This window comes from Tetrao urogallus (genome assembly GCF_951394365.1).
Source record: "Tetrao urogallus genome assembly, chromosome: 1".
Lineage (NCBI taxonomy): Eukaryota > Metazoa > Chordata > Aves > Galliformes > Phasianidae > Tetrao > Tetrao urogallus.
This window is the reverse complement of record NC_136813.1, coordinates 58,757,726-58,773,232: the sequence shown is the minus strand read 5'-3', so window position 1 is coordinate 58,773,232 and position 15,507 is coordinate 58,757,726. Positions and strand designations below refer to the sequence as shown.

At 45.4% G+C, this 15,507-nt stretch overlaps 1 protein-coding gene across 1 annotated transcript; it reads right to left on the bottom strand.

The window, feature by feature from the left end:
* Positions 1-379: 379 nt before the first annotated feature.
* Positions 380-3,226, bottom strand: CHAMP1 (chromosome alignment maintaining phosphoprotein 1; the record flags this gene model as incomplete). The annotated part of the gene is made up of 1 exon (XM_079549431.1): positions 380-3,226. The coding sequence occupies one exon, from the start codon at positions 3,224-3,226 to the stop codon at positions 380-382; it is 2,847 nt and encodes a 948-aa protein (XP_079405557.1).
* Between the last annotated feature and the right edge of the window lie 12,281 nt (positions 3,227-15,507).

Below are 15,507 nucleotides of genomic sequence, written 5' to 3'. Positions count from 1 at the left end.
TAAGACATCTAACAAATGCAAAAAACCAAGCTCATTCTTCACAGAAATACATGGGTTGCTTGCCACTCCAGTCCTTAATTGCCTGTATGTTTTACAAATCTTTACAAAACTAGTTTGCATCCATTTTGGTTTCAAAAACATAGTACATCCAAAAAAATATGACTCTACTGATGGGTAATAAAAAGACATGGACATGTATTTAAAATGACTTTGAAAAGTAAATAATTTCAGTAAAACATCTATAAGACAAGTTAAACATAGTACAACAAACCATGCATCTTCTGACTTGTCAGATCAGCTAAACTACTCGGATAACATACAGCAACACTTCTGAACACTGTTGTAAATTCGGCTTTTCTAACACAAGGAAAAATACAAGTTAAATTTGTTCTTCAAGTGGTTCAAGGCTGTCCAAGTGTTTTTTAGGTGTATCATCATTATGACGGCTTTGGCAATGGGTTAAGTGTTTCTTAAAGCCTCGGGGAAAATTTGATTCAAAATTACAACGCGGACACTTCAACAAACTTTGACCATGAGCAGCAACATGGTTTTTAAGAAGGGACTCCAAGAGAAAAGCCTTGCCACATATCTTACATTTGTATGGGCTCTGCACGTTATGCTTGTTGACTAAATGATGCAACACGGCACCTTTTTTCATCGCACGACAGCAACAAATTTTGCAGTAATATTTCCCCTTGCCACGCTTCATATACTTTGCTATTTCTTCCTCAGAAATGAAAGCCTCTTTCTCTTCGGTAAATTGAAGAACGCACTGCGGCTGACTGGGAGTAGTTGCACCTATTTTGCTCTCTAAGCTGTAATCAGAGGATTCCATATCATACTGCTCTTGGTCGCTGTTGGATTCTCGCTCCTTCATCTCCATCGAGTCCATCTCTGCTTTTCCACACTCACTGCTATTCAGTTCAGAATCTGAATTGTCCTGGTTTTCCTTCCTGGGCTTCTTTTTGGGGCATGAGTATAACATGTCTTCGGGTGATTCTTTGGCTAATAGGGATTGTTCATCTGGTGAGAATAAGTCATCCAGTGGTTTCTGATCATCTAAACTGTGAGAAAGAAAGTCACTCTCACCAGACTCACTGGGTGTCTGGGGCTCAGAGGAAAAACCTGGAACACATTTGTGGGACTCAGAAAACAGGATGTTTCTTGGGATTTCAGAAGGTACAGTAGTTTCACTATGTCTCTGGACATCAGAGGACATAGAAGCAGCAGGTTTCTGCATCTCAGAAAATACAGCTTGCTTTTGAATATCAGGGGATACAGCAGATTTCTGGGAGTCAGGAAAAAGAGCTTGTTTCTGTGCGTCTGGAGAGACAGAATGAGCCTGTTTATGGGCCTCATTGAAGAGGCTGTGCTTCTGAATTTCAGGAGAAGTTGATTTCTGAGACTCCAAAAAGGAAGCATGGTCCTGAACTTCAGGGGAAATGGGAGCAAGTTTTTGGGCTTCAGAAAATAGGGCATGCTTCTGGACCTCAGGAGAAACAAGAGCTGACTTCTGCACTTCCGAACATAAGGCATGTTTTTGGCCTTCAGTAGAAGCAAGAGAAGCAGACACCTTATTTTGGGTCTCAGAAAACACAGCGCGTTTCTGGACATCGGGAGAAACAGCAGGATTAGATTTACGTGACTCTGGGAACAGAGCTCTTTTACGAGGCTCAGGGAAATGGGATCGTTTCTGAACCTCAAAGGAAGCAGCAGAAGTGGACTTCTGAGTTTCAGAAAAGAACATAGATTTCCGGGACTCAGAGAGTTTCCAAGATTCAGGAGACACCGAGGAAGCAGGCTTACGGACCTCGGGAAAGAAAGAAGGCTTCCAAGAGTCAGAGGAAACAGCGTGACTGGATTTCCGAAGCTCAGCAGAAACAGGGGAAGAATGCTTCCACGTATCAGGGGACAGAACAGGTTTCCAGCCTTCTGGGTAAACAGATGAGATGGGTTTCCATGGCTCAGTAGAAACAAGAGTGGACTTCTGGGATTCAGAAAAAGACGTCGATTTCCACGAGTCAGATACGAGCCTCCTAGACTCTGGTGATGCAACAGGGCCAGACCTTCGGGACTCGGGGGCAGACCTTCGAGACTCTATGGAAGCCTTTGGAACCCAGGGAGAAACTGTGGAAGACTTCTGCATTTCATGAGGCGCAGATCTCCAGGGTTCAGGGGAAACGGTGGGACCAGGTCTCCACGACTCTGGTGAAACTGCAGGAGCGGGCCTCCGGGTTTCAGGAGAAGAAGCAGAAGCAGGCCTACGCATTTGAGAAGCATGCCTCCGAGGCTCTGGAGACACAGCTGGGGAATACCTTCGTGGTTCAGGGGATACAGCTGGAGTAGGTTTCTTTGGCTCTGGTGACACACCCGGGGAGTATCTACGGGGCTCTGGAGACACGGCTGGAGAATGGCGACGGGGCTCAGGTGATACAGCAGGGGAATGACGACGGGGCTCTGGAGACATTGCTGGGGAATGGCGACGGGGCTCTGGTGATACAGCAGGGGAATGGCGACGGGGCTCTGGAGACGCAGCCACGGCCGGTTTCTGTGGGTCTGGGGACCCCGCAGGGGCTGGCTTCTGTGGGTCAGGGGAGGCATCAGGGGATTGTTTCTGTGGGTCGGGGGACGCATCAGGGGATGACCTTTCTGAGTCTGAGGACACAGCTGAGACTAATTTCTCCAGATCTGGAGACACAGCCTGAACTGACTTTTCTGAATCTGGGGACATGATCTGGGCTGGCTTCTCCGGCTCAGAGGAAGAAGTCTGAGCTGACTTCTGGGACTCCGGGGACACTGATGATTTCTGAAGCTTGGATTCAGATTTGGGGACTTCAGGAGAAAGAGCAGGTTTGAGAGACTCAGGGGAAGGGGTAGATTTCTGGGGCTCTACAGCACCATTCTTTCTGGAGGAATCTGAACCTCCTTCTACCTGTCCTTTCCGCTCCTCGTTCCATTTCTCTGGTGCTGCATGTTGTGCCGTGATGTGATAATACACGTTGCAATACATCTTGCTGGTAAAGAAACATTTGTGGCAGTGGAACAGTTTTGCACTTTTTTGATAAAAGATAAGTTTCCCCAAACCAGCAGCATCCATTTCATCACAATACTCTGGGTGTATGGTGCCCATGTGAATCTGTATGTTTTCATAGTCCGTTCCTCTGAAGCTGCAGTGATCACACTCCAAGCGTTCTGTGGTTTTACGCAGTATTTGCAACATGTCCATTTTTCTACGTTAATAGTCTTCACAGCACTTCACCTTACAAAGAGCAAGCTTCAGAGTTCCTGAAACAAAGGGGGGAGGGGGGGAAATCTGTACAGTTAGCTCTCAGTGTTCATTTTAGTTTTGTCAAATAACTGTATGTTCCCCCCCCTCCCTCCCATCATTTTCAGAAGCATAAGTTTTGCATGGGTACTAACTACTTCATAAACAAATGCAAATATAGGCCACTCTGGTTTTTCCAAGTCAGCTTGCATCAGTAGAACTTGAAAAAACAAAGCTTTATCTAACAGCAGGCCTTCCTAACAATGTAAAAAAATACATAAGTAAATTCTAAGAAAAGAATCCAGGCAATGAAGAGTTAAGTTCACATTCCATTTGAGAAACACGACTTGCTTTCTCAGTTGTCCTTTCTTCCAAGATGTGGAGTGTTTTCATTTATGTTATGCATGTAAACTGAAATCAGAAAGTACTTTGAAACAGTGCCAGTAAAAACAAGCCATTTCAAAACTGCATTCTCCATCATAAAATTCTGGAACAAATTAAATGTTTTTGATAAAACAAACAAAAAAAAATTCAGTAAGATAACAGAAGCCTAAATCCTACGCTCTGCCTTCTTCCATTAAACACTATTTTCCTTTCACTAATTACATGAAAAAATAAAAGCCACTGCTCATAAAAACTTTATCTATTGTAAGAACAATTTTTCCATTGTTTCATCTTGTTGCCCTAATAACATCAACAGTGCTATCTCAAAAACCAAACAGCAGTGACTTCTACCCAATCTGTGTGCCAGTCCTCATATACAAGATATTTTGTTTGTTTTGGTGCAGGATGGCAAAGTCTCAGAATTATTGTTTCTGTAAGACCTCATAAAAACCAACAAAAACACAGAAATGCTGCATCAAGAATGCAAAGCATTTATAAAAATTTTGCTGTACTCCATCATCTCCATCAGAAGCTACCCCAATTACCTACCACAATAAATAGAAAATGAAGTCTGAATGATGTCTAAGCCACTTCCACCTAGACATGGATGCTACCACTCCTGAAAAGGAATATTTGGACATTTCTCAGTACTTAAGTGAATTGCACACTTGATTTTTTTTCCACGCTACCATATCAACCTAATTTGTAAGACATCCAGATGTATCCAAAGTTTGTGTGTCAATTTAACATTATTTTTCCTGCCTGAGTGTATACACAGATTAATAACTAGTCAAAAAATATGTTCCCAATGCAAGTTTTCTCAGTTTACTTCTACAGCATTATTTTTAAGCTCTGGTTTCTTATGGAAATAAGACTTACACAAAAACATTGCCCTTCAGTGAATACCAATCAAATTGGGCAAAGCAATATAAAAGCAGGTTACATTTCTACAAGTTTTGTGGAAAACAGAAACTGAGTAGCAGAAGGCTAAGGAAATGTAACCAGTGAGGTAAAGGCTGAAGATTTCACTTAACTGTTACTGGTTCTGTTCAGCTTATAATTAGAACACGGCCAGTATGCAACCAGTCTTAAAACCTGCAGAACAAGCAGTGTCTGACTCTGGTTACAATGAGGGACAGAAGGAAAGCAGGCTAGCAGGACTGCTGAAGGATGGCATGGGCACAGCAAAAAAACCCAGCAAGGAGCTGGCTGAAGGTCAGAGGGCACACATTCATAGGAAATAAAGGTTCACTGGTGTGGTGGTTCATGGAACGACAATTTTGCACGTGCTGTATCTATGTGCTTTACATTAAGTACAGGAACAGGGAGCTTTTCAAAACAAGCACACGTTCCAGTCAAGAAGCACGGTGAGTCCACAGACAGCCTGAAGATGAATCGTGCTTTACATGGATGAGGTATGAGAACAATGTGCATCTACACAAGAAGTAACTGCATGGCTCTACAATTATTGAACTGGTAGGAGTTCTTGTATAATTTACAATGTTCCAGCACTCCGAGGAACCACACAACGGTCTGTATCTATGCAATAGCAAACAACTTGCCAAGTGGAAAAACCCATAGCAAGCCTTGTCCTAACGCTCCAACAGATCCAGAATTCCTCAGGAATTCAGGTTCTCTTTCTTTTTTCGGCTGAGAGGTTTGCAGCAATGGGTGAAAAGGAAATTTTGAAAGTCAAAACCAACAGACTGATCACATGGCGCTATAGGAAACAAATGTGTTTTAACCCAATCTCAGCAAAACATAATCAGGACAATAACAACACACTGCACTAATCACATTTTCAGACCTGTAAGAGAATACAAATTGTCAATAAATCTGAATTCTCCATTTTTGTTGGTTTTTTTTTTTCCCCCTATGGAGAACAAAAAAAAAAAAAAAAAGGAGAGAAAAAAAAAGTATTTTCCAACTGAAGAATATCACAGTATACAATACAGTTTTCCAGGCAATCTCTTCTACCTTTTTTGTGATTTTCCTCTCCTTCACACAGAACCTGCATGTTGCAATTTCAGGAGCTGTCTGTTACTTTCATCTCTTAACTCTACTTCACCCAGACTCCATCCTCTGCCTTTGTTTGGACCTGTCTTACTTCACAATGAACATTTCCATTTTCTTTCAAATACAACATGAGAAGAAGTCCCTGCCTCCCTTCCACAAGCTGTCCCAGTTGCTGCTAAGTTTATCTGACCAGGAAGCGATTCTAGAAGTGGAAAACTTACAGGCACTTCCTCATTCTCATCTCCAGATATTAAAGGGTTGACATTCAGGGCTTTAATATATGAGTAACATTAAAGAGTTTGGGTTACTTTCTCTTGCACTCACCATGATTGATTTTTATTACTTCAGCGCACCGTAGCTGGCAGTCACTACAGAAGTGCCTCTTCTGCTGACATCTCTACTTAATTTAGGTGTACTACTGAGCAAGAGATCCTCAGTACTGCCACATCTTAGGCAACGACTATACAGAACAGTAATTCTAGTTTTAAAGTAGCTATTCTGAGACCAGTAACAAACGTGCATGGTGCTGAGCTACTATTAACTTGTACTGCCATTTAAATTAAGCAGGTTCACTGAGCATGTATCTGAACAGCCAGTCTGTAAGACTTTCTTGTTAACATCCTTACTCACTTCTCCCTTTGAGCTCAAAATGCCACTGCTTCCACATATCCAATTATTGCCCTCCTCTATCTTAAAGTCACAGAATGATTTGGGTTGGAAGGGACCTTAGAGACCACCCTGGTTCCAAGCTCCCACCCAACCTGGTCTTCAACATCTCCAGGAAGAAGCATCCACAGATTCTCCGGACAGCCTGTGCCAGTGCCTTACCACACTCATGGTAAGGAATTTCCTCCTTGCATCTAATCTAAATCATAGTATCACAGAACCACTCGGGTTGGAAAAGACCTTAAAGATCACTGAGTCCAACCACAACCTAACCATACTACCCTAACAACCCTCCACTAAATCATGTCCCTGAGCAGGACATGATTGACACGACAAATCTACCCTCCTTTAGTTTAAAACTCTCATGTCTTACCCCCCCGCTACGCACCCTGATAAAGAGGCCCTCTCCAACACTCCCGCAGGCCCCCTTTTAAGTATGGAAGGCAACAATGTCTCTTCTCCAGGCTAAATAACTCCAGCTTTCTTAGTCTTTCTTTGTAGGAGAGGTGCTGCACCCCCAGTCAGCTACCCTCAGCTTTGTCACATGGATAACTGCATGATTTGTATTTCTCTTTGCCTTCAAGCAGACCATATTTTAGACTGGAATGTGCCTTAGATGCTGCCTTGCATAGTTGGGTGCAGTTTGAAGAACAGCAAGTCACTGTTTTCCAAACAGCCCCAAGCCAGCCAGGCTAGCAACCATATGGTCAATAACCAAGTTTCCATGGCTTGGGACCTGCATGAACTGTGATGTAGCACAACATTTGCTCAGCAGCATCTTTGAGACAACGCTAAACAAGGTGGACCATGCTGCTTCTGCATAAATGCTTCAAAGCAAAACTCAAAGGAACCTACCTCTACACTGCTCCAAATCCTGTCCATAAAAAGGGTAAGGACCCAGCAAAGTGCCCCATGTGCGTTTGACCAAATAGTAAGCTCAAACATCACTCTGATCATCTGGAAGTCCCTTCTGAAGAAGTGTGAATCTCAGGATGAAGATCAAGCATGCATGACAAACAAGATCCCACAAAAAACAACAGACATGACATGGATGTGGGAGTTTCTTTCAGACCTGCTGAAGATCCCTAAGATTAAAGAAGAGCTGCTGTCTGCACAAGTACAAATTACTGCTGTGCAGTTTTTCTAAATGCTCTGTCAGGTCCCAACCCACAGGGACACACCATGCTACAGTGACTGGAGCTGAGGCTTCATGCCACTTTGCAACTACACAGCGTTCTGGATTACTTAATTGCTATTGCTGCATCTCCTCCTGCTTTCCTCATTTTGCAGGACAAAACAAACCACAAATGCAGATATAACCAAACAGAACCAATTAACTATGTAAGAACACATTACAAGCAAAGCAGAAGGTTGAAGCCCTGCATTTACACTTGCCCTGTCCACACGTTCTGCTTCAAGACCAAGTACTGACAACAAAAGAAGCCTCTACTACGATTCTGGAGTTTGCAGTAGTACTTCAGCTAAGGGCAGCCAAGGCTTCTTCAAATTTTTCCTGAGACATTAAGATTTCCAGTGAATCTGAACAGCAAAGTGCTCCTGTCTACAAGCTCACCATACCCAGTTATCAAGCATGGCAACAGCGCTGGCACCAGCTCAGCTCTTAACTCGACCACAGGTTTTTGCTGGCCTGTAGGGATACAGATCAACACCCAGGACTCAAGTGAAAACCTGATGAAGGGACTCAGCTTGTGTTAAGCTGAGCAACAGGAACAGTCCAAATTAATGCAGAAAGCAAACAGATCTCCAGATTCTTCCCCATCAGGACTTATGGCCACTTCAGACTCAGTTCCAGAATTCAGCATCTCATTGTTTGTCAGGACCCCAGTACAGGATTAACCATTCATCCCAACACCTCTCACAAACCTCCCAGTGGCATAAAAGAAATCTGCAGGAGACCCTGTGTACCAGCAAACATTGGCCCAGCAGTAGGCAAACACAACGACACTGGCAACTAGCAAAATGTCTCCACTTCTCAATCCCATTTCAATTCCATAGCTACACAACTGTTTAATAAACAGTTTGTACTCTGTTGCAAAATTTAATGCATCTGTACAGAAGATAAGCTGTGATTGTCATGAGGCAGTGCCAGAGTGAAGCAAGGAAAGGCTCAAAGCTAAAGATCTACATTACCTGTGAACATAGAAAATTACAGGTTGTTTCTAACAGGACACGTAGAATTTCAGAATACGGCAACAAGCAAACTGTTGTATCATCCTTCAAAACCAGTCCAACCTGGTTCTCAGTGACAGAAGGAGATATCCTTCTCTTCCTCTTGATAAGGAATTGATCCTAATGAGAGACAAGCAGAGAATGAGGATGTACAAAGCACATCAGGAGTGCAGCTTCAAAGGCCCTCAAAAGAAAGTCATATTTTATATGATTCCCTATATCCACATTGTTTTCTCCATATCCAGTGGGACTTAAAAATAGTGCTGTCATCCACACAATCTTGAAAAATGAACAACATACTAGCATGAAGAAATGGTTTCCAGCAACCTCTCACACAAGTGCACAACACCATTCTATCAGTTCACCAAGCAAAGGATGAATTAAGCCCACTCTCCTAGAAATGTCTTCCTCAGATAATCCTCCCACTTTCCCAAGCTACCACTTGTTACAGCTTTGCTTTGCAGTGACAAACCCTGTCACCGCATAAGAAAGATGGCTCTTCACTTTCATCAGCAAAGCTCAGGCAAACACTTCAGCCACATCATCTGTCAACGAAGATGGTTGACTGTAAAGTTAATACCCAGCACCAAACAACCGGATACAGCTGCACCATCGCTTTCACCAGCAGGAACAGACCAGACTGCCACTGTGTTTAACCAAAGGGGAAAGTGACACATTCCTGCAGTGCCAAGAACTAGGTGGTAGCTGTCTTGTGGCAACACCATGCTTGGTGTTCACACACCTGAACCTGTGTGATGGCCAAAAAGAAACAGAAGCTCAGCTCCCACAGTGGTGAAGCAGAGCAGGTGCTTCCCAGCAATACACAGAGGAGATGTGAGAATCGGCGCCAACACATGGAGAACAAGAGGCAACACCATGCTCTTGCTAAACCACATAGCCCACAGGAACCTGACTGTACCAAGCTGCCCGCCACCAGCCACCCCCTTTGTGCAGTGCTCCATCAGCAGTGATTGCTGGGTCCAGCCTTTAGAACTGCACTAAGAATGGAGGCTCCAACACCCTGACCTCACTAGCCACCAACACTAAGATATGTGCTAGGAGAGCAGGCACCTGGTCCAGCAAGTGAGCTGTTGCACAATGCAGTCCCAGGTTCAACTCAGAGGAAAACTGAACAGTGACATCAGTGCTTAATGCAGATGGCTTGGAGAACATGAAGGATGTAGCACTTTACCTACCTCATGGGCCTTCTGTCTTTGCTAGAAGGACAGTCTACAGAGCAACATGAAATCCTAATACAAGAACCTAAGGGCAACCCGAAGTACAAAGTATCTGACATCCACATTGTGGATGCGCCATCCCTGGAGGCATTCAAGGCCAAGCTGGATGTGGCTCTGGACAGCCTGGTCTGGTGGTTGGCAACTGTGCACATAGCAGGGGGTTGAAACTAGATGATCACTGTGGTCCTTTTCAACCCAGGCCATTTTATGTTTCTATGACATACCTACATCAAGACTAAGATAAGAAATTACCATTTCACATAATTCTGACAGGGCAGACTGCCTCTGTATTAGGCAATAAAGCACTACTAGTTTCCAAAACTGACCTCAAAATAACGTACTTCTGCAGAGCTGAGCTGATGAAGCACCACGGGACCAACCAGCGCACACCACCACGCCGTACCATACCCTTCCCGCGATGACCTCGGGCTAAGAACTCCACCTGCATTACACCGAAACAAAATGCGACGTGAGGACGGCTCAGGGAAGAGAAGAATGAAGTCCGGATCTCCACCTCCCCGACACGAACGGCTCAGCACGGCCCGCGCCCCAGCTCCTCCCGTTCCCTGCAGTGCCGGCTCCCAGCTCCGTACCTCCCTCCCCGCGGGGCCCGGCTCGGCACGAGGCCGGCTCCGACCTCCCCGGCGGCATTTCCCGACGCTCCGCTCCCGCCCCGAGGTCTCCGGGCGGCGGCGGCGGCAGCAGCGTCGGTGGCCCGGCGCATCGCCGCCCCCCTGCCTCGCCCCCACCCGAACCCCGCGGCCCCTCGCCCGACGGCCCCGAGGCGGCCCCGGCGGAGGGGAAGGCCCCGGCCCGCCGACCGGGAGGAGAGGAGCCCGCTCGGCGCCGGGGAGGGCCGCCCCTCCGACCGCACTCACCGTCGAAGCACCTCCAGCGGCCGGGCACAGCCCAGGGAAGGAGGCGGCGGGCCGGGCCGGGCCGGCGGCGCTGGCGGGCTCAGGCCGTGCGAGGGGCGGGGAGGAGGAAGAGGAGGAGGAGGAGGGGGCGGGGGGACGTGGGGGGGCGCCGGGAGGAGGCGCGCGGCCGAATGGCGGCCGCCTCACCGCCCCCCCGGGCCCGCCCGCCACCCAACCGGAAGCGCCGGCTCCGCTCGTGGCCCCGCCCCTCGCGGCCTCCCGCCTTCCCTCGCCGTGACGGGCGGGCGGCGCGCGGCGCCGGTCACGTGGTGCCGCCGTGAGGCGGAGCGGCGCCGCTCGGCCCGTGGAGGGGCCGCTGAGGAGGCGGGAGGCGGCTGAGGCGACTGAGGCGCCAGTGGGGCGGTCACCTGCGGGACGGCGTGCGGGGTTTCTCCGGTCCGCATCTTGCCGTGTTATATTAAATTACAGATCTAAATTGTATTAAGGGGCGAATCTCTCGTTTACAGTGACGCCTGCAAAGATTGTGTTTAATTCGGAAAAGTCGCGTTCCCTTTGTCAATTCGGTACCCTTCTTCAAGCCAGCAGGCAGATGTCCCATGTCAGCTGTCGTGCTGGGACACCCGCTCAGCCCGCCTGTGTTCTGCTGTCCTCTACGATGCTCAGAAAGGCACTTCTGCGTGAAACCTACTCTTGTCTTGCTAAAACAGCGCTAGGTGAAGCTTTGTTTGGCCAGTGAAATACAGCTTTCTGTCAGGAAACACTTCTGTACAGAAAGGGTTGTGAAGCAGTGGAATTGGCTCCCCAGGGAGGTGGTTGAGTCACCATCCCTGGATGTGTTTAAAAACCGTTTGGATGTGGTGCTCAGGGACATGATTTAGCGGAGGGTTGTTAGGGTAGGATGGTTAGCTTGTGGTTGGACTCCGTGATCTTTAAGGTCTTTTCCAACCTCAGTGATTCTATGATTCACAGTATTTGTGTAGCTGTGTTTAGTTCTGCCCCTTCCAAAACCACTTTGTTATTTATTTTGCCGGCATTTTAATATAAATATTTCATAGAATCATAGAATAGCAGCTGAGGTAAGAAGTCCTGTCCAGAAAGTAAACCCTGTAGTACCTTTTTTTCCTTTTAAAATCTCCTGACCATTGGATCTTAGTCTAGTGCTTCTGAATAAATTGTTGGTCTTTTGCCAAAGGTTTTGGGCTACTGTATCTTGGATGCAAATTTCAGTAGCAATGAAGTAACAAGGTCTTTTGGTAATGTTTATTTATAGCAGTAAGAAGGAGTCACTGTGAAGAGCTGCCACATGCCATCACCACACTGAATGAAAGAATCTCAGATGTCCAGACATAAGGAGGAATAAAAGTTACAGTCCAAACTTTAAGGTTGTATTACTACCAGCTTTGATGTATTGATTTTATTCAGGGAAAAATGACTTGGGATGTTAGTAGGGAAATCTGTGACATTGTCACCTGAGTACTATCAGCAAACAAGTTGGGTGTAAGGATATTTTAAGAGTAAATGAGAATAAATCTATGGGTGAGAAACATATCAACTTTTTCTGTTCAACGTCTTAAATCCTTTGATAGGTCATCCACAAAAGGCAGTACCCATCAGTATCTCTTCAGCCATGTTGCAGGCTGATTTCTGCTTTAAAGATCCTCAGCATAGTGCCAGTTGAACTTGAACCACCAAAACCAGGTGCTGGCTGTCCACTGGTCCTCGTGTTCAGACAGAGGGCTGTGTGAAGCCCTTTCCTGACACGGGGACTGAGTGATGGCTTAGTGCATGCTTGGTGGAGCCGAGCTCTGCACAGAACTAGCTTTATCCTGTCGATCTCGTAGTTTCATACTGATCTCTTAAAAACATATCTTAAAAATATTTTCTAATGGTAAAATTCAGGGGAAAAAAAGAAACATTTGACACATGGAGCTTCTTACCGTACCTTCAGTCAAGAAAATACTGTAAAAATACTTTCTGCCATCCCCATGAATATTTGGCTCAAAGTTTCCATAATTAACAAACATAATTTGAACAATTATATCTTTTCACACTTGCATTACAGAAAGCTTTCTCCCAGAAAACTTGGAGAAAGGACAGCCTGCCAGGACTGAGATGAAGCACTCTTGGCAGACAGGTTTGGTGTTGCTGTGTACAGGTTAGGAGGAATGAGCGTGGTGGTGTCCTCACCACAGGAGACCCATCTTGAGATCTGCTCTCCCTCACCCAGCAAAGGCTTCCACTGCATCTCCATCGCTGGTGCAGAGGTGAGGAGGCCCAGATGCAGGCATGCTCTCAAGCATGCACTAATGCCAGTAAGTAGAAAAAGTTTATTGCACTGTTACACTTCTGGAAATGAAAATCTCTGTTGTTGTTAGAGCTGCTCAGCATGCTGGGAATCTGTCAGACAGCTCTGACTTTATAGTAATGGCAAAAGATATTTTGAAAAGTGACATAATTTAAATGCTGTAATTTATACTGAATGCTCCTTCCTGCCTGCTGAGCACGATTCTGATGGGAAATGTTTCTCCAGAGAAAGCACAAATTTACATTTCTTTTTCAAGCGTGAAGTTCTGTGATACTTCCCTCCTGGTTTTTGAAAGTCCTCTGTGGTTTTTGTTTGAACAATAGCACATCATAGAACAGTGCACATACGAAAAAAATCATAATAGCACAAAGTTAAACACAAAGTTAATTAAGAAATTAAATAACTGAGAGCTGGGTGACAGCAGTAATTGGCTTTCTTTTCTAAGTCTTTTGGCACGAGGATATTTTTAAAAGCAACTCAGACACAAGAGTTTAATTCCTCTCCTTTAAAGGAGCTCCATCATTGATTTTGTCTGTTTTTTGGCTGTTTGGTTTGGTTTGTTTTTTTTTTTCGAGAAGAGAATGTGTCCACTCCGTGTTTTATATGTGTTTGATACAGCAGTTATCAATCATCGTTTGCCACCTGAGGATCTCTGGCTTACAGTGTGGGGAAAATTGCAAGACCTCCAAAACAAAAGCTTCTGCTCTCACTTTCAGATAGAATCTACATACAAACCTCATCAGTGCTAAAACATTAACCAAAAAACATTAACCAAAACGTGCAGTGTTTTCAGAAGGGCTGGTAGTTGTCTCCCTGATCTGCTGTAACATCAGGTGGCATTTAGCAGTGATCCGTCACACCTCACAGCCCACACGGAGGCAGTATGTTTTGTCAGCACTCGTGGCTACGTGTCCGTGCTCTCTCTCTGTAGGTACAACGGGAACAGGCTGGCACCACAGATGGGGCACCTGCATGCTTTTTAGGTTCATTTCCTTTTGAATACAAGACGTGGATGTCGGAGTGGTCACTTGTCATCAGCTCCCAGCTCTTTATGCAAAGGCACATGACAGCAAGCTAAGGCTTGTTGCTCTTCTCCTATTCTCCGGGGAAAATCTTCCAGCCCAAACCGTGCATGCAGCGTGAAGAAGTAAGACACGTATCTCCCAAGACTTTCTGGAAATGGCTCATAGCCATTTGTTTTTTATTAAAAATAAACAGCAGAATGTGTTTAAAAATGGAATCTGAAATTGGCAGAATGATGTTTGGGAATTGAATTGCCTGCTCTTGACAACTGCTACAGGCGTGAGTGCAGATTTTTTTACTGAATATTTATATCCCACATCCGTTTCCTTTGACACAATAGATCATGACAGAATGGAGCCTAACTCCATCTTGACAGACAAGGTGATTTCCATATTGCAAAATTCCGATGACCTTGGAATCCAGTAAGAAATAGGACAACAGAAATTGAGGGAGGCTATCAAGGTGGTGAAGATTTGTATTAAAGAAGAGAGCGCTATACTGTAAAAACAAAGAAGCAGATGGCACCGAAATCAGCTGTGATGCAACTAGATACAATTCCCGTTTCTCAGGGAAGCCGGATCTACTTTCAGCAAAGCTGAATTTGCAAAACAAAGTTGCTATTGTGGAAATAAAGCTCTCACGCCACAGTGACTCTGTACAAAGACAGGCTGCAAGCCTGCATTTATTTTGTGTCATCAGGAGGCGCATAGGAAAAAGAGCAAGCACTGAGCAGGTGGCAGCTCCTCCTGCCTGGCTTTCCCTGTGAATATCAATGTTCTGGATACCCTGTCTGTGCAGATGTGTAAACCCAAGGCCAGCTTCCCTGCAGTCAGACGGGATGCAGGTGTCCTAGTTAGTGAGGGGGTGACAGCTTTTCCCGAAATACGTGAATGTTGAAGCCCTGACAGTTTTTACTGAGCCAAGCTTTCAAGTCCAATCTTTGGTAACTAAAATGTGGCAAGTGCTCAAGTGGAAGTTTACTGCTACAGAAGCTATTTAGTTCCTCACCTGTAATGCCACCAAGAGATACTTATAGCCCAAACACGCATGGGATAGTGAGAAAGTAGCCTGGTAGCCACCTTTGGCCAAAAATACCAAGCATGTGAGGATGTGCACAAGCTCTTTTTCTCTTGCTCTTACAGGTTCCTCTCACAAACAAGACCCCTCCTTGAGCCAGCACAGCTCTGCCCACGTCCCCTGGGCACCTCAATGGGTTGCAAATGATTGCTTTTACACAGACCCCAATCCATTGAACCCTGTCTGCCTCTACTGCAGAACTGTCCTGGTTAGGTCTCCTTCTCAGACCAAGTCAGGCTCTTTCACGCAGCCAGGAAGCTGAGCTCAAATCACTTCTCAGCAGACAGAATAAACCTGGTGAACAAGATAAACTTTAAATGAAGATAAAACCAAATGGTTTTCCAACAGTTGTTTCACTTAAGCTTTGAAGTAGTTTTAGTTGGCCTCTCACTTACATAGTTTGATATTAAAATTCTTCTCAATGCTATTTTTATCTGTTTCTGAGGAATACTGAGTAGCATAGCA